This window comes from Neopelma chrysocephalum, unplaced genomic scaffold (assembly GCF_003984885.1).
Source record: "Neopelma chrysocephalum unplaced genomic scaffold, ASM398488v2 Primary Assembly neopelma1_61b, whole genome shotgun sequence".
NCBI classification, from domain to species: Eukaryota; Metazoa; Chordata; class Aves; order Passeriformes; family Pipridae; genus Neopelma; species Neopelma chrysocephalum.
In genome coordinates, this window is record NW_020897717.1 from 12,803,737 (window position 1) to 12,830,004 (window position 26,268).

General features: G+C 38.6%; 2 protein-coding genes across 4 annotated transcripts in view; one reads left to right on the forward strand and one right to left on the reverse strand.

The window, feature by feature from the left end:
* IARS2 (isoleucyl-tRNA synthetase 2, mitochondrial) overlaps window positions 1-12,118 on the forward strand; it is a 28,794-nt gene extending 16,676 nt beyond the window's left edge. Inside the window, exons 14-23 of the mRNA XM_027681727.1 lie at window positions 353-446; window positions 5,708-5,816; window positions 6,593-6,695; window positions 7,785-7,910; window positions 8,270-8,401; window positions 9,036-9,142; window positions 9,976-10,121; window positions 10,280-10,470; window positions 11,558-11,702; window positions 11,841-12,118. Coding sequence (XP_027537528.1) covers window positions 353-446; window positions 5,708-5,816; window positions 6,593-6,695; window positions 7,785-7,910; window positions 8,270-8,401; window positions 9,036-9,142; window positions 9,976-10,121; window positions 10,280-10,470; window positions 11,558-11,702; window positions 11,841-11,992 — 1,305 coding nt within the window. The 3' untranslated portion in view covers window positions 11,993-12,118. The remainder of the gene's footprint in view (window positions 1-352; window positions 447-5,707; window positions 5,817-6,592; window positions 6,696-7,784; window positions 7,911-8,269; window positions 8,402-9,035; window positions 9,143-9,975; window positions 10,122-10,279; window positions 10,471-11,557; window positions 11,703-11,840) is intronic.
* Window positions 12,119-12,426: 308 nt separating this feature from the next.
* RAB3GAP2 (RAB3 GTPase activating non-catalytic protein subunit 2) overlaps window positions 12,427-26,268 on the reverse strand; it is a 45,580-nt gene continuing 31,738 nt past the window's right edge. For all 3 annotated transcript variants that reach the window (XM_027681725.1, XM_027681726.1, XM_027681724.1), the window contains exons 21-35: window positions 25,717-25,814; window positions 24,799-24,904; window positions 23,640-23,800; window positions 22,209-22,425; window positions 21,872-22,045; window positions 21,641-21,747; window positions 20,639-20,705; window positions 19,939-20,009; window positions 18,361-18,396; window positions 17,932-18,006; window positions 17,469-17,687; window positions 15,726-15,815; window positions 15,423-15,641; window positions 14,588-14,746; window positions 12,427-14,319 (exon numbers count right to left, since the gene is read on the reverse strand). In XM_027681725.1, coding sequence (XP_027537526.1) covers window positions 14,173-14,319; window positions 14,588-14,746; window positions 15,423-15,641; window positions 15,726-15,815; window positions 17,469-17,687; window positions 17,932-18,006; window positions 18,361-18,396; window positions 19,939-20,009; window positions 20,639-20,705; window positions 21,641-21,747; window positions 21,872-22,045; window positions 22,209-22,425; window positions 23,640-23,800; window positions 24,799-24,904; window positions 25,717-25,814 — 1,946 coding nt within the window. In that variant the 3' untranslated portion in view covers window positions 12,427-14,172. The remainder of the gene's footprint in view (window positions 14,320-14,587; window positions 14,747-15,422; window positions 15,642-15,725; window positions 15,816-17,468; window positions 17,688-17,931; window positions 18,007-18,360; window positions 18,397-19,938; window positions 20,010-20,638; window positions 20,706-21,640; window positions 21,748-21,871; window positions 22,046-22,208; window positions 22,426-23,639; window positions 23,801-24,798; window positions 24,905-25,716; window positions 25,815-26,268) is intronic.

Genomic DNA, 26,268 nt, shown 5'->3' on the forward strand with positions numbered 1-26,268 from the left:
CAAATATATATTAAATCATTGTCATCAAAATAGATTAGAATTTTTAAGTTCTTCCTGACATTTTATTGTACTTTAACAATTGTGTACTTAAGCTAGCACACAAACTATGGTGTTACTCTGCCATTTGAGGTATTTATTTGTAATTTTTCCTTGCCTTATTTTGGGTTTTTATCAGTAGTTATCTGAAAACTATTAGGAATAATTATCTAAATTATTTTGTGTTCCCTCAAAGTTGGTAGCAGAGCCTGTACAAACTGGTCCAGAAACCAAATTTGCTTTTTTTCTAGCTTTGAAAAGCATTGATGATACAGAGTATTCTATTTGCATTATTTAATAATTGTTCTCTCAATAGGCTGGTGGTGGTGATGTTTCGGATTATGTCAAGGGACAGGATGTCCTAGACATCTGGTTCGACAGTGGAACTTCCTGGGCTCATGTTTTGGAAGGTACAGAACTAATATGTTGATCTTTCTTTTAAAACACTCGGAGAACAAAATACAACTGTTTTGTGTGACAGTGTTGATGTCAGCAAAACTCAGGCAGATTATGCCGGCAGCAGACTCGTTGTGACTTCTTGTAAAGCTGCTTTTGCTTGTAAAGATAAGGATTTAATGTTGGCAAACTCATTTTCAGAGTAATTAAAGTTGAGATTTTTCTAATATTCTTCTCTGAATGATTCTGCCATGTGGCATACAGTGTATCTTCTGATCAGAACATACTTGTTTGGAGTGTAGATGTTTCATGACACAAAAGCCAAGGTATTTTGCTGCTAGTTGGTAACTCTTAAATTGTTTTCAGGTAACATATTTCAGTTTGTGCTCGTGTGTGCTATTTGAAGCAGGACAAGATTGATATCAGCTGCTGAGTCTAAGTTCTATAATTTAAAAGTGTAGGTGTGCTTTTTCAGTTTTGATTACTTTCAGTAACTGAAGTAGTATATTGTGGCTTAAAATATTTATACTTGCTATAAGCTGTTTATAGCTCCTACCACCAGTAGTTGCTACTCAGCAGGTAGCAGATATATATTTGTCTAAAAGTACATAAAATATACACTGTTCGCCTGGAGGATAGTCCAGAGCCAGGAGTCCTTTCCAGAGAAGGAGTCTGGTCCCATACATCAAGTCTGTTGGACTTTAAACCCTCTGTACACAATTGCATGATAACAATCTTGTTGAATTATAAAACACGTTAGTACCAGAGGCTTTATTTCTTAGCAACGTGGTCAGGCGACAGTACCATCAGCAAACATTAATTTTCTAGAAGACCTTTGCATATTTTGAAGTTTAAAATGTTTCAGATTTGATTTTGAAAGGTAAAACAAAGTAGTGGTATTTTATGCACAGTTACGCACTTGTGTCCTTCAAGGGCTTAACACCTCAGCCTGCAAAAGTTACCTCTAATCCTGTGTAAAGGAAAGACATCTTATAATAAGGAACAGCAGAATCAAGACTTCTTGATTCACTGTTAATTTGTGTAAGGCTCCCCTTTTGATTCTATAGTGTCTAATAAATGCTGGGTCTTTCACAGTACAGACTGCTTCTTTCATGGAAATCATTACAAGTTCCTCTTCTCTACCTAGTCCTCTCTTTCCATGGAATTTGCTGGAACGTGGTGCACATAAGGCATCTTCTTTTGCTGTCTGACATGACTGGATGGCCCCACTGGTTCAAAAGCCAGGGATCTGACTGACAAGCAGTGTGACCTTGTAACCCTTTTTATCTTCATAAATGACACAAAAGTTGCATTACCTTTTTCTATGTAATTGAGGCTCCCAGCCACTGCCAGAAGTAGAAGTACAGTCTCAGTGATTCATATCAAATTATTGTTTTAATTTACCCTTTGCAAGAGAAGTTGAATTAATTGTTTTGACGTCTGTTTCCCAATATGCTCCAGCTTTTAAAACTTTTTGCAGAACTTCTTCCAATGTCAGTGAAAGTAATCTGCACGGCTTGTGAACAGGCTAACTGATGGTATTCTTCTCCAAAGTACTCTTGGAGAAAAATGGATGAAATTAATGGAGAAATCCAAAATTAGAGAATGTCATAGCATGAAGAAGAACTTTCCATGGCTAAAACTCAGGGAAGCACAGAGGCATTTGGAAGCTGTCATGCTCCCTGTACTTGCTGCCTGTTAATTTTGTAGTAGGAGGTCAGTGATAACAGAGGTTGTTGCTGCCTCTGATACCAGTGTTGTGGGGCAGTGGTTCTTCTGCAACACATGAGTCACTGAGAGCAACTGGAGGATATAAGAGATGGCTAAAACTGAGACTATTATTTGTTTCACTCTGCCCTGAACCCAAGTTATCGAAAAATATAAATCAATGATCTATTAGTCACCAGCAGGAATTAAAGGTGATACAGATTTCCCTGTCAGTTCCAGCTTGCAAAAATAAGTCATTCTCTTCAATATCTCTGCGACTCGGGGAACTTGGGCCTGAGTTTTCACTGCACTGGAACCAGCTGTGTCTGAGCTTACTAAATGAGATGCAGCTGTGACAAAATTAATCCCTTTAGCTGATGGCCACACAGGTTGCTGTCAGAAAATATGGCAGGCTGGGAAGGGGGCGAAGAAGAGGAAGAAGATTCTGAGGTATGGGTTTAAAGGAATTGCTGCTCAGGGACAGCAAGCTCAGTGGCCTAAATCGTAGGTTGCGTGCACAATCATATTTCTAACGCTTGCCCTGCTGCATTTCCTATGAGAGACTGGGCATAGTTCTAATGGAAATGACTTAAAGTTGCTCTTGTTTTGGTAAATTATGGTTGGCTTCCTTTTTTCAGTCTAGGTGTGTCTAAGGTACCACTTCTAGCTAAATGACAAATTAACCAAACCGTTCTACATCAGCAGTGTGGCAGGTAGGAAGGTGTGATTTACTAAGATCAAAGATTTGGCTCCCACAGTCACAAACACAAAATTGTAGTTATAACTGGATTATGTGTGAAATAAATGCTGCTTGCTGGCACCATTGAGAGCAGATCCTCAAGTGCAACATGCTCTGAAAAACCCACTGCTCCTGAAGTTTTGCTTTCTTAATGCTCTGTTTGCCTAACACTGTTTTCACTCAGTTTATTAGTTGTACCCGCTAATTCTGTTTGTTTCTTGCTACACATGCCTCAAATATTTTTTTTGAAGAACTGTTTTATGCAGTGTTAAAATTTAAGTCCAAATGCCTCATACATGAAATTCATTTTCATAATGCTGCTGTGAGGTAGAAGAGTGTTAATCCACTACCTCCAAAAACAAAGTGTGGTAAAAGCAACATTTTGTTCAAAAGCACGTGCTAATTTTGAATACTTAATGCCATGATGCCCAGGACATTTTTTGTTGCTCTTTTGCTTTGAAGTTCAGCCTTTTGATAGTGCTTATTTCAGTGGCTGTTTTTAGAGCATCCATGTTAGAGAACTCTTTTCTGTCTTAAAATTCCCTTACTGGTCTTGATGTTTTCCTCATGGACAGAGTGCCGTCTGCACTACAACCCTGACATGATTACTTTTTAAAATATTTCATATAAAATGCACACTGGACTCCATTGTGATGTGATTTGCCATTGGTAAAAGTCACACAGCTTCTTACCCATAGTTTTATATCACAATTACGGTAGTTTTCAACATCATAACTTTTTTTCCCTATCTTATTGGCTAATATTTAACTGAATGAATGTGATTATTTTACAGCTTGCCTATCTAAGTGTTTAAACTTTTTGCTGACTGGGAGCATTGAATTTATCTTAGCTGGTTCATTCCTGGCATTAAAATACAATACATTTAATCTAAAAGTCAAAGTCTGTAAGATCAAAGATATGGAATCTTGAAATCCAAACCAGAAGGATCATAAATTGTAATTCCCTTTAATGACCTATGTACTACACCTCAGTGTAAAATAAACAACTGAAAAGTCTCTTCAGAGTTGTTGGACATACTCTTCCATTTACAAAAAAAAAAAAAAGCAGTGTTTTAATTAATTTATATATAAAATCTCAACTTTAATGAAGCTGAGGTAGAGGAGCTATTTAAAAGGCAGGCTTTGTATATGCAAACGCCATATTTGTGTGTTACCGGGATAAAATGTTCAGGCCTCCATTAACTTTGCAAGCTACAGTATCCAGCTTGTCAGATGTACAGGTTCCTGTCAGAAAAGACCAATACAGGTTGTTGTTTGTAATCAGTTTGTTCAAACTCTAAGTTGTAACTACTGGCATTTCCATGAAAAGTTCTCCTCTCTAAAACCAATGGCTAGCAAACTAGATGTAAATAACGACCACATTTTTACAGATTTTCCAATGTTACTGTTTTCCTTACCACAAATAATCTCTTTTACCTTGTCCTCAGAAGTATTTTTGCAGTCTCTTAATATAAAGGCCGATCCTTACTTATTCTACTTTTAAAATCCAAACTCTTTGTAGACTTTGTTGAATGAATAAGCAAATGTGCTAAAAACCGTAACATCCACCCACACATTTTTCCTGTGCTAACTGGCTCTGTATGGCCTTGACCTTTGTAATGTTGAACTTCCTTTTATTGCAGGATGGATCTAAATATCGAAACTTCCATTAAGTTAAACAAATAAATCAAGTGTGTCAGCAGCAGAAAGAAGAGTTGTCTCAGGGGTCCTAGGAAGAGGATAAAAGGAGCTAGTAGATAAAAATTGAGTAGAGAGACTTTTGGTTGAATACTTGGAATCAAAACTAAATTCCTGACAAATATGTGTATGGTTTTGCACATTTGTAGGCTTTGACTTGCATGTTCTGCTGCATTTTAAGTTATTCTGTTCTCACTCTGGTGACCTGTCTGGGATTGCTTAGGACAAGGAGGGACTTCTTGAGTCAACAAGTCTTGTACCTTTTTGTACAGTGACTGAATTCCACCAGTAAAGCCATTTAAATTTTGCTGTCCTCTCTTAACCCTGGGGGATAGCTGGGTTTGTTCTTCTGTTTTTAGTGTGGAGTCAGCTAATACCCAGCCTGTGTGCCTTGTAGCCCATTTTTTCTCTGATGCCAACAGTACTCGTTAGATCCAGATGTTCTTCCCTAGCATTCCTATTTTTTGTGTGTGTGTATTTATAGTGAATAATATTTCCACTCAGCCTTCACCTGGATAAGCTAAACAAGTCAGGCTCCTCCAGATGCCTCTGTCTCCCAAAAGGCTTTCTTGTTTCCCATGTTGTCCCAACCCTTTCCTGAAACTTTTAATTTTCCTGGAACACCAGTGACCAGAAATAGAAGTTCTGTCACAGGTGAGTTGCGGTCACTGCCAAAGCTCTCTGGTCTCCTCTAAATAGCTGTGCCTTACACAGGCTGGTCAAGCACTTTACCTCTGTGGTTTGTGTCCTGAGTAATTCCAAACTGTGAAGTTTTGGATTGTGCCATAGATTTTTATTAATTCCAAAGTATGTGATCTTTTCTTGGGCCTTTCACTTCGTTAAGGAGTACTTGGAAAGTATTTTTCAAACTCCTTATGAAGCACTCTGAGTGTGATAGCTTGGTTTTGTACTTTATTATTTTGGTTTGGGGGAGAGGTGGGTCTTGTTTTTTGTTTTAAAAATGTGACACTAATTAATCCCTTGTATCATGGTTCAGTAACCACACAGCATTTATGAAAGTGACTTATCCACTGAGTTTAAACGGCAGAATAAATTATACTAATCACATTTTGTGTATTAATTGTTTGAAGATACAGGCTAATATTTCAAACAAAATTTTCTGTTTTTAAAGGTGCAGAGCAAAGAGCAGATACATACCTTGAAGGAAAAGACCAACTGGGAGGTTGGTTTCAATCCTCTCTATTAACTAGTGTGGCAGTAAGGAAAAAGGCACCGTACAAGTAAGTGTGTGGATTGCAAACACATTGCTACTCCTTTCCTTGAGTATCAGGCTTTTGGTAGTGTGCACAGCAGTATATAAACAAGAGACATCAAACCATTATATAGCATCTGATTTATGTTCTTATATTTTCAGTATAAAGTTTTTTCAGGTTAGATTGGAAAGAATTTACTGTTTAATTTTTTTCCATCATAATTTTAATAGATATTTTATTTCTCAGTCCTTTAGGTATTACATTATCAAATACAAGTCTGGTTTTTTGCCATCTCTCCCACTCTCGTAATCAAAGGAGGTGCAGAGTGAAAGTCTCCTAAAATCATTGACTTGTAAATTGAATGTTAGGCTGTAGGGAATTTGGAATGACTGTGACTTAATCTCCTGCTGGAGCTGTGGAATACTGTTTGTCCCCTGGAAGATGAAGAGCATAGGGAAGGGTAATGTGTGTCAGTGGCAAGAAGGCTGCACAATTTTGGGAAAAGTGTTGGCTTACCAAGTAAATAATACTTTAGTCTTTAATAAATCTGAAATCCATGTGTCCTGGATATCTAAACAATCTGTTGCTTGCACGGCAATATTAAATGAGGAAAATAAAGTTGTTTGCAGTACCTGGAAGGTAGTACAGCGTATTCACGGTTGGTTGAACTCAATGGATGGAGCCTCAGGCTTACTGAAATAGAGGGTTTCTTTATGTTTTGACTTAGGAATATCCTCATTAGAAATCTATTCTGAACACAGAATTTCACTGGGATTTGGTTTTCACTAAAATCTTTTCTTCAGGACTCTGGTAGTTCATGGATTTACTCTTGGTGAGAAAGGGGAGAAGATGTCTAAATCTGTTGGCAATGTGGTTGACCCTGATGTCGTTATCAATGGAGGCGAAGTAAGTGAAACTCTTGAGTTCTTAGAATCACTAGTTACAGTTTTTCACAACCAGATTCTGCAGCTGTCCTGCGGTGTGGTTGTCTCTAAACAGCTGTCTCGTAGCAGAACTCTGTAAGGCTCTTCTAAAGGCTTTGGCTACACTGCAGTTCTGTTTGGCTGGAGTGAAAACCTTGAGTTGTTTTGCTTCAGCTGAAGTGCCAAAACTCCCACATCTTTGCTGAGAGAAAATGCTAAAAGAAAAGAAAATTATGCAGAGGGTGTAGAATGGTTCCTTTTTACCTGGCCACAGAAACCCAGTACACCTGGGAATGCTGTTGATGGAGTAATGGGGGGGGACGCTAAAAAAAAAATTAAAACAATTGACCTTTGATTTCAAACTGAAACCTACAAGATGGTCCTGGCAGTAGAGCTGTCAGATGTAGCAGTTGCACCCCAGCAATCTATCTGCTCTCAGCCTAGACTGTTACTGACTCTGGAAACTTCATTCCCTGATCAGGAATGTTGCACTGCAGGTGATGCTCCGATTTCCCCCCCCCCCTTCCAGTCCTGCTGTTGCTCTTTCTGAGGCTGCAAAGCAGATTTTGCAACTCTCTTGACAAAAGAATCAATCCTTGCAAAGACTTATCTGATTCATTAAAACACACAATAGCTCCTATTCTTTTGAAAAGGGCAGAATCTATTTTCAAAGTTGAAAACAGTCTGAAGGGGAAGAAAAAAGTATATAGTTTTAAGTATTAATGTTGCTATTTTAATGGTAAATATTTGAAGAATTCAGGGCTGCGGGTGAGTTTATGCCAACTTACCCGGGTTCCAGCATTGCCTGAACACAGACTGCTGCAAGTATCTATTGTTGTAGTCCTGCTGAACAGTAAATCCTGCAAAAAGAGGGTGAAGGCCTCCAAACACAGTGGCCTTCTGGACACACACACACACAGTTTTAGGTAGCCCTGCAAGGAGCAGGGAGTTTGACTTGGTGATCCTTCTGGATCCCTTACAGCTGGTGATACTCCATGGCTCTGCAGCTCACAGCACTGCTCACCAGGCTGCAGGACCCCCAGCAGTTGTGTGCCTTTCTGTCCGTCCTTAGGATCACACCAAGGATCCTCCATATGGTGCCGATGTTCTCCGCTGGTGGGTGGCAGAATCCAATGTTTTTACGGAGGTGCTGATTGGGCCCGTGGTACTTAATGCTGCTAGAGATGATATCAACAAGGTAAGAGCCACCTGTGCTAACGCTGTTCACTCTAATGACAGGCCCTCTTTGTAGTGGCTGCAAAGCCTTTCAGGCTTTAGACTAAAGGAAGCTTTTCCAAACTCATTTAGGGAGGTACTACTGCTTCTCACATCTGTGGATCAAAGAGTGTACTAGGAAAAGGACTGATTTTTGCAGCATGCTTTGGTAACAGCCAGTCTTTATTCTTCTGTAGGTCCTTTTGGTGTATGTTCTTCATCATGCTTTTGTAACTGTTCAAACAGTCATTTTGAAAAGTAGCCAATTTTAGTTAATTCTTCTTAGAATATGAGCGTTTTCCTTTTCATCTGAAGTGTTTAATTTTTCTGGGTTGTTCCTAGCTCCGGAATACACTGCGCTTCATGCTGGGAAACCTGGATGGCTTCAATCCAGAGACCGATTCCATCCCCCCTTCAGAGATGTACATAGTAGATCAGTACATGCTGCATTTATTGCATGAGTATGGCAACAAGGTAGGGGTAAATTGTGTTTAGATGAATGTGTGTGTACTGTTTTTCATTGGTTAGAACCTCTAGGGAAAACTCTTTAAGTCTGTAAGTAGATTATGTGTCAAGAAGCCACATTACAACCACAAAGGATTCTTAGATGCAGTGTGTGCTCTCTTCAAGCCCATTTCAGCTTTTGAGGAAGGCTTTGTTTTAACATTCTTAACTTGGTTTTGACATCAACCAATTTTTTCTAGTCCCCACCCCTGCCCAAGCTGTCAAATTAGAAGTCTCTAGAAATAGCTAAAAAAGGATATAAAAAGCCCAACCCAAAGAATTCTAGAGCTTTGGCAATCTGCTGTAGTCCAGAACTTTGTAATTTCTGTCACTCAAAACCATTGTGCTGAAACTATGGGCATAATTCCTGGGGTTCCCCCCGTTTGCTCCCCTCAAATATGAATTGAAATTATTTCTTTGGCCTAATCGTTAACTGAATTAATATTGCTTTTCATCTCCAACAACCTTTTAAAGAAAAGGTTCTCCCAGACTTTGTGTCACTGATTACAGTTTCTCTAAGTTTGGGTTTATCAGGGGCTGTCATTATATGCCATGTGATGGAAACTGATACGCTGTTCTTACCTGCCTCCGCTCCCTCTCCCAGGTTACAGACGCATACAAAGAATATGAGTTTAGCAAAGTTGTCCGATTACTGCAAGCATTCTGTTCCAGAAACTTGTCTAACTTCTATTTCAGCGTAATCAAAGACAGGTAAGTTCCTTCCTGCTGCCTTCAAAAGGGAGAAAACACATTAAGGGGTTTGAGATGGAGGCAGTAACATTGCAGGTGAATGCTGAGTGACTACAGGTGTCTCAGAGAACCTCTGAGGTTGTGCTCTAGTGCACTCCAGCTCCCTGTGAAAGCCCAGCTGCTCTCAGCTGTTTGTCATCGTTGTGCTTCAGTGTTCTGTCCACTGGGGGTACCGATGGATTTAAAAGGTAATCAAACATGCACATTTAAAACCAAATAAATATTTGAAGATAGTCTTGGATCTGTATTTCTCCAAAGAAGGGTGTGCATCTGAACTTGGGAAGGTGGGGGGAAGGGCTTTTAGCATTTACCTGGACAACTGAGTGCATTTATCTGTTTTTTTTCAGTCAGTAAAAAATCCTAAGGGTGTGACAGATACCTTTGTAAATTTGAAAGGGCTGTTTCATATTGGTAGCAGATGGGGGGTTATACTGGTCTTTAGTTGCCAGAATGTGAGTAAAGGGTGGGAGGGGGGAGATAAAAAAATCCCTAATGCCAAGTTTTATAGATGAACCAGAACAAAGGGCTGACAGCTGCAGGCTCAACTCCCTGATGGCAGATTCTCTCTGTACAAATTAACAGGTACAAAATGGCCTTTCCTGTGACAAATGTGGCTGTATATGCAGATGGTCCTGTCTCTAGCCCACTGTGCCTGCCTAGGAAGGGCTCTTAAGAGAATCTTTCCTTAGGGTCAGACTTCTGTACTCTCATGGCTGTCCTGGAAGTGTGGCTCTTGAGCAGGAACAGTGACATGAACACAGGAATACTTTCCCAGTTTCATGGCTGTCTTGCAGGCTCTATTGTGAAGAAGCAAAAGATCCTAAGCGTCGCTCGTGTCAAACTGTGCTAGCGGAGGCTTTAGATGTAGTGGTCCGGTCCTTTGCACCAATCCTTCCTCACTTGGCAGAGGAGGTTTTCCAGCACATCCCTTATAAGAAAGGTAAAGCACATATAATATCTACAGAGTTCTTTTAGGGCACTGTTTAATTGCACAGTTGAAAGGAATGCAAATACAGAGATGTGCCATTCTTTTTTATTCATTTAATAGACACTCGAATAGAAAGAATAAACTAAGAATTCCTTTATTTTGCTTTCAAGACTCAGAGGGTGTGTTTCGTACCGGCTGGATTAATGCAAGCTCAGCATGGAAGAAGCCTGGCATTGAGGAAGCAATAGAAGGTGCTTGTGCAATGAGAGACTCTTTCCTTGGGTCCATCTCTGGCAAGAATGCTTTGGAATATGAAGTCATCATTGTAATTGAGCCTGGATTGCTGTTTGAATTAATGGAGGTAAAAAATGCAACTAAGAATAGTGTTGTCTGTGTGAAAAATACTCATTTCTGTAAACTTTCTTCTGCTTTTTACTTGCCAGAAAACCACAGAAGAGTTGAGGTTGGAAGGGACTGCTGGAGCCTGTACAGCCCAAGCCCCTTGCTCAGGCAGGCTTAGTTAGAACAAGTTGCCCAGGACTGTGTCCAGTTGGGTTTTGAATACTTCTGAAGATGGAGACCCCACCACCACTCTGGGCTACCTGTGCCAGTGTTTGACCACCCACACAGTAAAAAGTGGGTTTGTGTTTTCTTGGAGAAGGATCATCTTCAACCTGCTGGCAGTGCTCTTTCTAACGCAGCATCCTACTGCGGAATGCTGCTGGCCTTCCCTGTTGGGAGAGCAGAATGCTGGCTCATGGTCAGCTGCGTGGCCACCATGGCCACCAGCTTTCCAGCCAGCTGGGGCAGAGCTCGATGAGATTGCCAGCCAGTTTCTCCATCCTACTGAGGTTCCTCTGATTGACAGCACAGCCAGCTGGTGTGTCAGCCCCTCCTTGGAGCACTGTCAGCAGCAGACTTGCTGAGGGTGTGCTCTGCCCCAGCACCCAGCTTATTAGTGAATAGATTAGAAAGTACTGGACCCCATATTGACCCCTGGGCTACACCACTAGTGACTGGCCTCCTTAAAGCACCTGTGCTAGTGCCAGTGTTCCTCCAAAGTCATCTGCTTTCTTGATGTGAGGGTCAAAGTAAACTGCAGAGAGAACCTTTACACTGCAGTTCAGGTCTGTACTCCTGCTCCTGGCAGGAGTAAAGAAATTAGACTCTTGGTTCAAATCATCCACTCTGAGTAGGAACCATGCATTTGTTTTATAGAATGGAGCATCTTAGAGTTCGCAGGGGTAGATGCCAGTTTGGGTGCTGGACTTTGCAGAACTATAGATATACACATATGTAGACGTGTGTAAATAAACTTGTGCTCTCTCCCTGACAAGGCTCTGGCAGCTGCTGCAATCACATACATAGCAATTTATTTTTGCTTTAACGTCTTCTAGCAGAAGGAACAAAAACAGGTTGCAAGTCTGAACGTTCCCTCTCTCCCCTAGGCACTGCAAGCTGAAGAAACTTCTACTGATTCACAGCTGAATGAGATAATGATGGCTTCCCAGACAACCCTGCTGAGTGAGCTACCCAAAGAAACACCTGCAGATGCAAACATCACCAAAGGGACCTTTCTGATTAACTTGGAAGGTAAGAGAACTATTCCAGACAGGCTACAGCACTAAGCAGCTGGTTCTTTCCTGCACTACAACATACTTTGTTGTTCACATAGTTGAGTTTTACCTACAGCTACAGCCTCTCTCTCAGCAATAACACTTCCTTTAACAGGTGGTGACATCTGTGAACAATCTTCCTATAAAGTTATAGCCCGACCAATTGCCAAAGCCAAATGTCCTCGCTGCAGGAAATACACTTCCGAGTCCTCAAGCACTCCCTGCCCACGGTGCCTGAACGTCCTTGCTGGAAAAGGGAGCACGTGAAGACGAAATGCCTGTGCCCAAGCTGCTCCCAAGTCCTGAGTATGGAAGTCTAACATAGCAATGGCTAACCAGCAGGTCTGCATACTGAAACCTGTAGAACCAGATGCTTGAGCCCCAGCCTGAGCAGAAGTATCATGTATTTTGGGGAACCTTATGTGTATATATATGTATGTATATATATACACACACCTACTTGTGTATATCACTTTCCAGCTTAATAAAAAGGGTGGTTAAAAATAACTGACTGATTTACTTGGTCTTAGCACTTCCATTTAAGTGAAACTCCCCTGTAAACCAGCTCTTGTATAACTTTTATACTGTCAGGTGGTAGTTCTGCAGAACCCCAGAGAACTCCACTACACTGGAGCGTGTACCTCTTGTAAAAACAGAAGAAAAGGTGACCACCATTCTCGAAAAAGAAGGAAAAAACACAATGAAACCTCAAATTTTATTTAATCAATTTACACAAATCCACAGCAAATTAGACACAAAATAGCACTATATACAGAGTATTACTTACAATACATTACAGATTTGACTGGTGTAGTGTGTCAGCTCTGATGTGATACTCAGTTACAGCAAAATCCTTTACACAGCTGTACCAGGATCAAGGAATGTAATGCAGCTAAGAAGCACTTCTGGTTCTCCTCAGGTTCCATGATGACCAAATCTCAAGCCTCCTCCTTTCTGCCTAAGTGTGAAGTGCTGCCAGGCAAGGTGGTCAAGTCACCTGTACAATATTGCCATCTCCCATTTCTCCCTTACAGCTGTTTTACCCTCAGTTATGGAAGTCAGTAGAGAAGTACACAGAACATAGACCAGGGCCGGCACTTACTTTTACTGGAATTCCTGCTATTCTTTGCTCCATCTGCAGGAAGTCAAACATTTGGCATTAAATCAAGAAGCCTTCATCAGGAGTACAGGGATAGGAAGTGGGGATGTGGAACAGATGGAGGAGGCTGTATGGAACAAGTCGCCTGCATAACCTTTTTTTGTGGGGGAAAGTCTAATCCTTAAATGACAGCAGCACATACTTCAGAAGGATAAAGACCAAATTCTAAATTCTGTCTCCAGCAAGGCAGAATATTATGAATGTTTCTTAGACATAATGCAAGAGGAGCAGGTTACAAGACAGAGCTGGTAATTTCAGCTGACTTCAAGACAAAAACAGTTTACACCAATTTCATTTTTCTCTCCTGACTTCCTTCAGGCAGACAGTGAACAGTAACTGATGCAAAATAATCATGTTCAATTCTACTCCAATAGTGAAGATGCTCACTATGCGATTCCCTGTAGATACCGTCAATAAAAGTGTTTACTTAAGGCTAAAGTACTCAGTACTACAGATCGTCAGAGAAGTTGGATCAACTTTTCAAGCATTTTTGACTACAAGTTAACATGTGCAGAGATTGATAGCAATACTACGTCTTCTACAGTGATAGGATGGAGGAACAATCTTACAGTAAGACATTCCTTGACCTACTTAAACTCAACAGAGCTTAATAATAATGGAGAGGGATGTAAATCCAGTTTTAGCTGAAGCCCAGCAGCCTAGAGACAATACTAGGACTAAAAGATGAGTCCATATTCATGTCTGGAGAATTGGATTCTCCTTCCCAGGCTGTTCTCCCTTTGTATGAGGCCCCAGCACATTTGATCCTATGTCTAGTGCAGTTGTCATTCTCACATGTAATGCAGTTACAAGGCATGAGCCCAACACCAGCTCTAGCTTCAGAAAAAGCAGTATTGGCTTTACATGGTGACTTCAGAGACTGAAGTTCTTCTTGGGTCTAATTCTAAAGCTTCTTTGGAGAAACAAATCATACATGGAACATTGAAACTGCAGCAGTTACTGCCAGCATGAAATACAGAATTTCACAAGATGTGCTTTTGTTAAGAGACTAAAACTGCTGTCAAATATACCCAATTCAAACAACTGCATAAAGCACTCAAGTCAGAAATAAATAACAAAGCAGTTCAGATACTGACAAGTGTACTAGGAACTAAACATATTCGTACTAGTGCAGAATTTAAAATATACTCCAATTTAAAATTACCTTCTGAAATTCTGGGATGGGGAGCATTTGTTCTTTTCGTTACTTAACAAGAGCCACATCGAAGTTTCCCCCGTAAAGTTCAGCCTCTTTGTGTAAAACCATGCACTGTCCCTGTGCAGCAGATCACGACGGGATGGCCTCCACAGCCTCGATGAGGTTCAGGGCCAGGCTGTACTGCCCGTGGTTCTCCGGCAGGTGCTCGATGACCTTGTTAACCAGCTTTGCTGTTGTTGCAATTGGCACTTCTACATTTTGAAGTTCCTTGGGGTCCTGTATAAAAGAGTAAACACAGAGTAATTTTGCAGATTAGCCCTCCAGAACTTGCATAAAACAGACTGCTTAGGTTTATAAACAATTAAGGTGACGCTTTGACCCATGAAACTGCTTTACCCTCCCTGAAACAGAGCTTGCATGAGGAAAATCGGGAACAAATCCTAGTTTCTATGATTAAGGAACGGCCATTCAGATGTAATCTCTGTCTTGATGAACAGAAGCTTCTGAAAAATCAACGTGTTTTCCAAAATGGAGCTTAACTTACCATGGCTTTGAGCCACGTACAGAGTGTTGGAGGAAGCCTGGTGAGGAGCTCCATGCCCTCCTTTGTCTGCCCATGGAGTAAAAGGAAGGCCAACCTCTGCCCAGCCAGGATGAGCAGCTGTGATGCAAGCACTTCTTTGTCAGCCACCTGAGGAAAGGCCTGAAAACAGAAATGTAAGGCTCTAGAAACTATTTCAGCATCACACAGCTTGCTCATCTGGAGGCCTGAAAAGTGGTATCAAAATACTAAAATACTAAAAGGACAAATAGTTTTTGATACTGTTTCTTGTGTTGTGTTACTGTAACAAAGCACATGCAGAGCTTCAGAGCAGCAGAAGGGTAAACAAAGGCAGAGAATTGCTCTGTATTTTACACAGTGATTAGCATGAGCACAAGATCTGTTTTACAGTTCAGCAACATATTCCTAACTTCCATATAATCTCTTGTTTGGTTTTACCCTCGAGGAAGGGGAGGTTTATTTTGTATTAATTTTTTTTTTCTTTTCTAAAAAAGATTACAGGCAAAAAAAGCAAATTATTGAAACTATCAAATATAATAAAATAAAAAAGGCCATGCTGGTTTAGACCAGCCATATAACTCCCTGTCATGTTTCCATGTATACACAGATTCTCATTGGGGGAAAAGGAAAAATTAGGGTAATTATTGGTCTTAAAAAAAATACATTTACAGTCTCTAACTTTTCAGCCTGGGGATTTGTTGAGCTTGATAAATCCTGCCTAACCCTTCCAGGCATCTTAAGTAAGTGAAAAAGTAATTTTAGCAGAATATATGACATAATGTTGTACTGATTTAAAAACTCTAAAAGCCGCTATTACCTCTTCACCGAGATGATCCATCCCATAACTATACAGTTCACAGACGTAATGCCTTTTGACCAGATCCTCAGAGATCTGAAGATACTGAGCCAGGTCTGCAGCCAAAGTTGGCCAATTCTTCCCCTTTTCAAAAGGAAACAATTCCTCTTCTGAGACTTCTTTGTCCTTTTGTGATGAACACAGTGTTTGAACCGCTGCACTCACAACTTTGAGCAAGAACTGGGAAGCAAAAATTGCAGGTTACTTCAGTATTATTTGAAATTTTATAAGTTTAAGAATTTAGAGTGCAAAACTTATGCTTACCTGTTGTCGTATGGATAACACATTTGGATCCATATCCCCACTAGGTAGCAGCTGAATTGATGTGAGGTCTTTAAAAAATGCATTTTTGCCCTAAAATTGAGAACCAGAGACAGGCCTCAGGAATACAGGGGAATACAAACAATCCATTTTGATCTAATACTAAGCAGCCCACTTACTAATTTGCACTGCATCTTCTGTTTTGCTTTGAGGACAAAAATTAGTACTGTAAGTTAAAGCCACAGAAAAATCCAAACTTCTGTTCATGCAATCGTAACATGTCAAGGCTTTCCTTCCAAACTTAAAACCACCTGCCTACTAAATTAGGTAGCTGATACCAGCTGGAGTTGAAATTTGGATATATTTCCTGGTCCCTGACTTTACACCAACATGTCAAGTAGGAAGAAATGCAAAATAATAATAATAATATAATATTATTATTATTATTATTGGTATAGTTGACACTGCTTCATTGTAAGGTCATTTGAACTACAGATCAATCAAATTTCAGGTAAAGTCCTGAATGATGGAACATGTTCCATCATTCCAGTCCTTGTTCCAGCCCACCATGCTCCAACAGTGACATGCTCAATGCCAAATATCTCTGGAAGTCCTGCTCTGCACCACTGCAGGCAGAAGGGAAGCTGGTACCAGTGCTATGTTAAAAGGACAGCAATGAATGTGTAGGTTTAGTTAGTGACTTGCCCTGTCACAAATCAGGTAATAAACAGTCTTTGAAACTTTGAACCACCTTTTCAGCCATCAGTCAAAATTCTCTAAAGACCTGTTAGAGATTCTCTCAGAAAGCTCACACAGCAAATGGAAATCTTGAGCAAGTGAAGGAAAAAAGGCAGCGGCTGAGAATAACAGTTGTGTGTAAAAGAAAGGCAGGATAGGAACAGGACCCAATTTTGCATTTTTAAATGAAAAAAAGTAGTAAAATGCTTTCTGCTAACATATAAGCAAAAAAAAAGAAATGTATAAAACCAATAGAATTTGACTAATGGTAACCAAACTCAGATATTCATCAGAGTTTACAGACAAACAAGAACCTATGGCAAAAGGAGAGCAATATTCTGCATTTATTAAATTTCAGGAAATCATTAAGAAATCCATGCAGTCTTACAGGATTAAATCATTTTCTCCCCAGCAGGAATTAAATGACATTCTACACGAGTACTTTGTGTTTAGATTTTCTTAAAATTCTAGTGTGGTAAAGCTAGGAGGAGGAGGAAAGCTCAATTTCTGGTACCTGCTTTGTATCAGGTCAAGCTCTGACTGTAGATATACTGCATTTTAAGTGCAGTGACTTTTTGTAAGTGGTTTATATGGGTTAAATGACAAGTTGTTTATTCACTTCGAGATGCTCAGAATTCTGAAATAATCATGAGCAATAATGGATACAACAGTGACACTAACATAACATTTCTGACCTTTAAATATTTGTGTTTTCACTGATCTGGCACTTCTCAAAGCAACTAGAAAAACCTGTCATCCAGTGTTCTTGACATGCAGTATTTAGTTGATCTTCATGCATCTAAGGTCACTACAAATCTTTTATTCATAAGGAAATGCACCAAGTTTGGGTCTCATTCTGAATTCTGGTGACAACTTCATTAATGCACCACAGTGGACTAAGCATCTTTCATAAAATTATGAACTGTTTAAAGAGTGAAAGCTAGCATATATTATAGAGACCAAGAAGAAGGATAGCAATATTAAAATATATTCTTTCAAAAGTCATACCTTGCTATCAAACAGTGTCAGAGGCTTCACACTCTTCAGGGAAAACCTCATGATGGCATATAAGACAGTACACAACACAAACTGGTGTTCCACTAGTGGGTAGTGAATGCGTTTCTGCTCCAGGGCGAGTTCTACTATGGATACTGGTCCTTCTACTGACACCCAGGCATCTTCAGTGTCCAAGACAGGAGCCTGCATTTCATCACTAGTAACATCTGCCTGCCAGAGCAACACAGAAAAGCAGTCATGCACAAAATGTTATCTATTCTGGCCTTCTCTCCAAAGGACACAGCTTTAACCACAAGTTCTCTGCACTGAAATGAAAAAGAAAATTTCCTATCATCTAAAAGTTCATTAATATTTGTCTGAACTGAACAGTACTGAAGTTGGTAAAACCACAGCCTTTAAAATCAAATGTGAATCCATTAGTTCCTGACTTTCTATGGGAAAAATAAAAACTTACCTCCAGCAAAGTTTGCAGAAGTTCTGAACAGCAGCCAAGGAAAGCTGTCATTGCTGTGTCACTCATACCTACGTCCTGTTAACAAACAGTGTGATTTAAATCGTTTCAGTTGGAATTGAAACATGCTTTTATTAGCTCTGTATGTTTAAGACAGTTGTTAACATAAAACACAAAGTTTGGCTCAGTTTATTAACCTGTTATATTTAAATGTAAACAAATACTCACTGAAGTACAACAAAGAATTAGAAATAACATGAAAAATTGGAATAAAGTGAAATGTAGCCATTTACAGTACTGTATCTCCAAGGAAGACTGAATCAAGTAATCCCATCTAGTAAATTTCATTTCCTGATCATATCAGTTTTCAGCATTAAATTTAAGGGATTTCTATTTATTTCTTCCCACTTAGGTAAAAGTAGTATTACTTGCCCGTCTGCATAATCTGTCCTTTGGAGCTTTTCCAACCTGTTTAAAAAAAAATAATTCATCATAACTAAGTAATTTTCATTATAATATCTGTTACCCACATTTTAACCTTTTATTACTATTTTCCTAATACAAAATGAGAAAATAGTTCACTACAGCATGTTGCGTATCTTGCTTTCAACCAAAGATTTGATGCAGATTGTACAGAAATTAACATCACTGATGTCCATATTTAGTTCATCCTTCTTAAACCCCAGGATTAGAAATAAGGCCCCAGGGCCCTCATTCAAATCTTAAAGACAGCTAAGAAATTCCCAGTGATTTCTAGAATACAGAACTAAAGCTGTAACACCAAGTGTGATATTAAAAAGAAACACTAGGGAATAAGGGAAAAGGAAAGGAAGAGTGAACACTCCACCATATTCACTGACATGGATAAGGTCTAACAAGCAAGTTATTACATGGTTTCCGTGCTTTTCCCATCTGAACTCTTCAGAAGTGACACCTCAATCATATTCTGTTTAGGAATGTTACTACGAGGTCCAATTTCTACAATGCTGCACATGATGAAGCTCATACAGGTAAGTGGAAGTTCTCTATTCCATAGCACAACATAAAAGTAACGCTTACAAAATCATGGCAGAGTCTGAACAACAGCTGGAGTGAGATTCCAGGGTCCCGAATTAGGGGACTATTTAAACTCAAATTCAAGTGATCCATCATGCTGTGTCACAGTCTGAATTCAAGATAACTTTCAGCTGTTGATTTTGGGACTGATTAAATGCCCACAAATATGGAAACTCCATTTTTCTGGAAGTTGTGCTACTGCTTTGATAACATAAACCTTGAGAATTAATCATTGTCAACACTTCTCTTTGCATCTTGACTTTTGTGCTGAAAAACACTCAGCTGCTGCTGCACATCTGGCAAAGCAACAGGCAGATTCTCCTCACACAATTTAAACAGATCCATCACTTACTAGCACTACTCTTCCTAAACTGTCTTCCAGTAAACAGATCCACTGCCTAGTTATAAGCATGAAAAAACTGAAATTTAGCAGGGACAAAAGACTGGTAAAATTCAAAGTAAACAAGCTACATACTAGAACAAAAGCTGAATTACAATAGTAGCAATAGTTAAAAGTGCTCAACAACATCCACCAAGTGTTCTGTGTTTTGCAGAGTAAGAGCTTATATGTGCAAAACTTGGACCAACATTAGGAAAATCTGCTGCTTGTGCTAGTTTTGTGGTAGTAACTTAACAGGAAATAGGCACAGAGAAAACACTTCAAGCTGTTTGTCATTTTCTAACAGAAATAAAAACTGTTTCACAAATACTTCTCATTTAGCAACTACAAACCAACAGTGCATTTAAGTTTTCAGTACACACCAGTCAGTGTTGATCAGCTGCCTATAGTTAATCGTTCAACAGATTTGGTATTTTAAAACATGCATTCCTCATCAATTTCAAGAGTTAGCTACATAAAGCAAATAAACAGTGGGGGTTTCCATGGTTAAATGAATGATATTCCAAATACTTTTAAAAACCAAAACATTTTTTATAATGCAATACTGCACTCACCTTGTCCATGAGATATGTAGCAGAAGAAAGCCTTTTTACTATGAATGTATTCCACATCATCAGAGCGATACCTAGAACAATCACACACTTCTAAACTCCACATGAATAGAAAAGGGATCTTACAAGATGGTGAATGAAACAAGAAGGATTTGCGAGTTATCCTCACTGCTTTATACTTAGAATTTAGATGTCTCAGGAGGAGACTGCCTTGGTGATCAAATACAATCACAAGTGCAATGAATCATTCGTTAAAAATATTGTATTATGCAGACTGGGTTAAACACTGTAGGTACACAGAAAGAGTGCACCTTATTTGCATACATAAATAGTCTACAAAAAAAGAAAATGGTCATCACATTCATTAAAACAGAGTATAAAAAATACATTTTTTTGACATTTTTCACTATTTAAATACAAATTAAAAAATCATTTCAAAGCAATTTTATTTGAAAATGTTTTTAGTTAAACATATTGACTTTGTCTAACCAACTTATTTTCACAGTTCTGATGGAAACTCAGTTTCATTGTGAAAAACAAAAGCTTGAATGCCAGCAGAAAGTTTTGGGGTGCTTTGTTTTTTTTTAAGACAAAATGGCCATCACTACTATGTACTGCATACATTTACTCCAGTCAACAAATATCCATTCTTTCATTTTACAATTTCAACAAAGGTAATTTTTAATAATAATTTAGTACTTACCATGCTGAACGTGAGCATTAATGATGCATCTTAGATGATCTATAGACCTTGTGAGAAAACATGCTTCCTTATGTAAAAAAAAAAAAAGGTAAAAGAACAAGTCATTACATTATTCAAAACTTGTTTGAAATGTAAATTATTAATTCTTAAAGTGTCCAGGTAGATTATCCTAAAGCTACTATTTTGAGAGTTATAAAACTTGTAACTTTTACTGATATTGCAACTTTCTCTATCCATATCTGACAAACGCATGTACACATGGCAAAGTTTGTTTCAGTATTGTAATTTTAGGTTGTTTTTTTGTTGCTTTTTTTTTTACTATATGTACTGCTAACACTCTTTGCTAAAAGGCACCTCCAATGACTACAGTCATTTTTCAAATACAAAATTCCCTTCTGATAGATTAAATTTACTCGATTTTGTTATGATGGAGTAAGTTCTATTCTACAGCAAGTTATGTTGCACAGATCTAAGGAGTGCTGATTTCGGTTTTAATATCATCTGAACTTAGGACAATGTTTTCCATTAGAGAAACTATAGGACAGCAGCAGAAAAGGAGAAAATTTTTATCTTTTCTGACAATTCCCAGCAGCGGCCAGGGAATCCAAGAACATTCAAGAAATCCCTCTCCTCCTTAAATAGAATGGATTCTAGTCTAAAAAAATTAGTATTCTGTGATCTCTTTCAGCATATCTAGAATGGAGAAAAAGTTCACCACTATTTTACAGTACATAAACTATTCCACACTTGCACAAAATACAGTCAAAATCCTTTTCCAAGCTGCTTACTTTTACCCAGTTTCCACACTTCTACTTTTGAGAGTCTGATAGTCCTGGCATTGTGAGGTGCCATTCAGCCTCAGGACCTACATTCATCTTCTCAATTCAGATTCTGCTTACCACTTACAACAAAAAAATCATAACTAGTAACTGCTTTCAAAGTCAGTCTGTGCAATTCATGTTTTTATGAACTCAATACTCCATGCAAATTAATTTCTCTTACCTCTGGGTCCTTATTCCACTGCACTACATATTCCCAAGAGCAATGTGCATGGAGTACATCCACTTCAAGACTACATGGAAATTGCTGATATGCAACTTGCAGCAGCTCTAGAAGAAGAAAATCTGAAGTTAGAAGAGAGACCTCTTTCCACTGTAATTTCTGCTACAAAGCAGCAACTAAAACACCTCTGCAGATATTTATAATTTGAAAAATTCATGCTATTTTTCTTACCTAGGATTGTTTCCAAGCCTGCATCTGCTTCTGGTTCCTCAAGAAAGAGGTTATTATGCATTTCTACAGATTCTTCATTACTATCTGTATTGGTTTTGTATTGGGCCAAATTCAGTACAAGAGGACTGAAGCCTTGCTTAAAAACCCACTTTGCTACAGTGTCAGCAATACCTCCTAAGAGATTAAAAAAAAGAAAAAAAACGTATGAGGTATAGCCAATGTATTGCAGATTATTTACAATTCAGAATATAAAGACGAGAAAACACAGGAATTTTAACTACTACCTTTAGGTCTATTAGAAAGACAATTAACAATGTCTCCAAGAGAAAAAACGTACCTTTTCCAGCTTCAAGCAATTTCTTTACAGACAGCCTGCCCAAAGGCTCAGTCTGGAGTGATGAAACTCTTTTTGTCCTTTTGGTCACTTTGCTGTGCAGTAGTGTTTGAAGTATCAGACAATCCTCTAACTGTTTCAGCAGAAGCTTCCAATATTCAGTATCAAGGGAAAGTGCTTCCCAGGATTCTGCGTCTGAACCTACAACTATTTGGGAAAACTAACAGAATATATGAACTGATTTAGGTCTGTTCACTTAAAGCAGCACGGTTTTGTTTACAAAAAAATTATAACCGAAAGCTATAGCCCAAGGCTTACTGCTTTTTAAAGAATAATTTAGTTCAAAATATGCATTAACTGCTATGCAAAGGTAAGTTAACATCTCACACTTCTCAAAAGATGCACAGATCCTTAAATAAAAGCCTAAGAAAATAAAACAATCTAAAAGGTCGTCTTACAGTTCCCTTTATAATTTCCTATTTAGTCAAAAAGTGGCTTAGAATCCCTTCAAAAATATTTCATTTTAAATCCTTCACTCTATACACCTTTGCTACATGTATGAATAATCCACCTATATTTCCACATCCTACCACCATACTAAAAATTCTTTACTGTGAGTGTGTAGAGGCACTGGCACAGGTTGCCCAGAGAAGCTGTGGATGTCCCATCCCTGCAAGTGTTCAAAGCCAGGTTGGATGGGGCTCTCAGCAACCTGGGCTAATGGAAGGTGTCCCTGCCCATGGCATCATTTGGGGTTGAAACCAAATGATCTTTAAAGTCTCTTCCAAATCAAACCAAGGTTCTATTTGCAAGATTGCATATCACCTAAGCCACATATAATCTGTTACGACAAGTAGTAAAACACTCATGTGTCTAATACTGTTTAGAAATGGACTAACATTTTCCATTTTGAATTGCAATGCTATGCAGTTTCATAGTCTTAATCACAACTTTGTGAAGATATTTATTGCCAAGAAAACCAAACACCCATCACCTTAAGAAGGGATAGTAACATAAGTCCTATAAAAATTCAACAGTACGCTTTAAAAAATAAAATCACATAAAAAAATAAATCACAGAAACGTGTTAAAACAGGTTTACCACCCAAAGTTCAGTGCACTTAAATTTATGTGGAAGCTGTGTAAGCTTTAAGATTGTCAGCATCATTTGCTATCACGAGAAAAATTCAATGTACAGTTTCCATCACATATTTAAATATGTTTTGTCAATGATTTCAATACATCATTAAATCACCTCAGCATAATATCCTTTAAGTTACAATGCAAACTTTCAGGCTTGCAGGATGGCATGCTTATGCCCATGTTAGAATGGCAACAAATGAACGCTGAGGATGTTCTTCTATTACGAAGACAACAATTTGCACAGAACTGATATATTAATTAAAACAGAAGAAGCAGGTCCCAGACGACTCACCTTTTTCTCTGTCACACTGTCGATTATCTGTGCAGTTACAGAGTGTCCAACATGAGCAGACAGCAAGGCAGCTGCGTTATTTTCGGACTGAACACAGGCCGTGCGCATTTGCTGCCACCAGGGGGAAACCGACTGAGTGTCCCATGACTCATCTATAGCGACTGAAGGGAAAGGGAGGGCAGGAAACAACTTGGATCACTAGGTGTCAAAACTAGTACAGTAACAACCAACCCTGAAACCAGCACTAATTAATACAGCTTGTATTAGGAGTAATTTCCAATTATTCTACATTATAATTTTTTATATACATAGCACACAATTTCTACATTGTACAATTTCTACATTCTACTTCAATTGAAAATGGAATGCGAATCACTCATTCTCCAAAATTCATCTGTAGGAAACAGACAGTAGATCTAGATCACTAGATAGCCAACCTGCTGTATGCTTACGAGATCTAAGGAATAGCATAAAAAGACACTTCACAATGCAGACAGCTTCTTTTGTGATTTCAAGATGCCATATCCTGTGCATTCAAACTGTCTCTCTTCACACTGCCTCATGTTCAGCAGCATTAATTTATTCAGACAGCAGCAGCAGCTTATTCATGCTTCCAGTGTCAAACTGATAACGGTGCCTCTATGGTGAAGTATATATAAGGGAACCTGGCACAGACTTACTCACAGCAGCTCTGTGTGAGGTAGGAGAATCAATATTCATTTATATGTACAACCTACCCCCAATAATGGCAAACTGACTTTATAGATTACTCCTCGAGTTACAGAGGTGTTTAATATACAAATGTTGCTAGAATAACAGTGCCTCAAGAACATCTGAGAGTCAGTCAGCACCAAGTAGAGACAAGACTATACATCCAAAAAATGTGAGGAAAGTGAGCTGGACAGCCGCCTTCTGGTGCCAAATAGAAGTTGTGTCAACTTAGTGTTGAGTGAAAAGGCAAAGCATGAAACAGGCCTTTAACTGTGGCACTCTTCAGATTTTTACTGTATTTTTGGTTAGTCCATAAACATGCAGCACTTAGTTCTGGTACATAATTTGTGAGGGGGGAAAACCCTAAGTGATAATACAGGCTAGTCAGAGTAGCAGATTTCTAATAATAGTAACAGTTGCATTTGAGTATTCCAAATGCACACCTCACCTTTCATTTTGCTCAGAAGTGACAGCATAGTGTGAAGGCAACTGACAGAATCTGGTTTGTCTAGAATATCTTTTTCCTTGGAAAGCCATAAATTGAGAAGGAGTGACTGTAAGAAAAGAGAATATGGAATTAAAGCAATAGAATGAAAGTCTAATATTGTAATATACCTAATGCAAACACTTTCTCAAACAAATTTTGTGTCACAGAGCCTAAATGTTACACCCATGAACCATTATATTAACACACGAAGTTAAAAATATACCACATAAGCACACTGTGACAGATTTTGAAATTAAACAATACCATCTCTAGCTTTAATTTAGAAAGATATCCTAGAAAACATCCTCTTTTAAAGGCTCAACTTGGCAAACATTAGTAGTTATTAATGCTACAGCTGAAAACTTTAACATGGGCAAATAGTACTGAAATAAACATTTCCATCATTAAGTAGTGGATTCAGATAAAGTAGCACAAAACTACAATTACATGCAGATGAAAGATAAAGATGATTGTCTGAATACTACTAATAATTCCGAAAAATTTACTTTTCTTTTAAATTTCCTTGTTTGCTTACAAAAAGGAATTCTAACAAATTAATTAGTCCCTGAAATTATTTACTCTCATAATTTTTGCTTCTTTGCAGAAGAAATGTTCAGCAAAATTTTATAACACTTGTAGTTCTAAATGCATATTCTAGACATTCCCACATTTTCTAATGGAGAATTTTCTTTTCTTTTTTTTTGGTATCTCTTAACTGGGAAATACAAATATGAGCAACTAAAGAACTGAATGTGGGAGGATTTGAACACAGCCTGAACACAACATTAATCCAAGAATCAACACGCAGATTTTTTCTTTTCAATGTTTTGTTTTCAAAATACTAATTCTAAGTTTTAAATTATGCAATTAGTATCTTACCAACAAGGTTTGTGGAGTAAAACCTGCTGATTCCAATGCATCACACATTTCCTCTATGGAACTCTCCCCACACAAACACTTCCAGAAGAAAAAGCTGCCTGAAGAAAAAAATCAGTTGACATTATAAATGGCATCTAAAGCCACAGCCTCTCCGCTCACACTTATGTGAAAGATAATCTATTGATCAGATCACACTGAGTGAAATACAAAGGGATAAGTTACATCCAGGATGCCCTGATGGTTTACGCTTAGTGGATAAGAAGGTTCATTATACAGGACACAAGTGTTCTACTTTCCATGACTCCTGCAGTGGCAGGATTCATAACAAAACAAAGGTTATTGTACTGTTTGTATCTCCTGGTTTCAGCTGGGATGGAGTTGGTTTTCTTCCTAGTATCTGATACAGTGCTGTGTTTTGGATTTAGGATGAGAACAATGTTGCTAACACACTGATGGTTTAGCTGTTGTTAGGTATTATTTACAATAATTTAAGGACTTTTCAGCTTCTAACACCACTGCTCATCACTCCAGTGAGCAGGCTGGGGAGCAAAA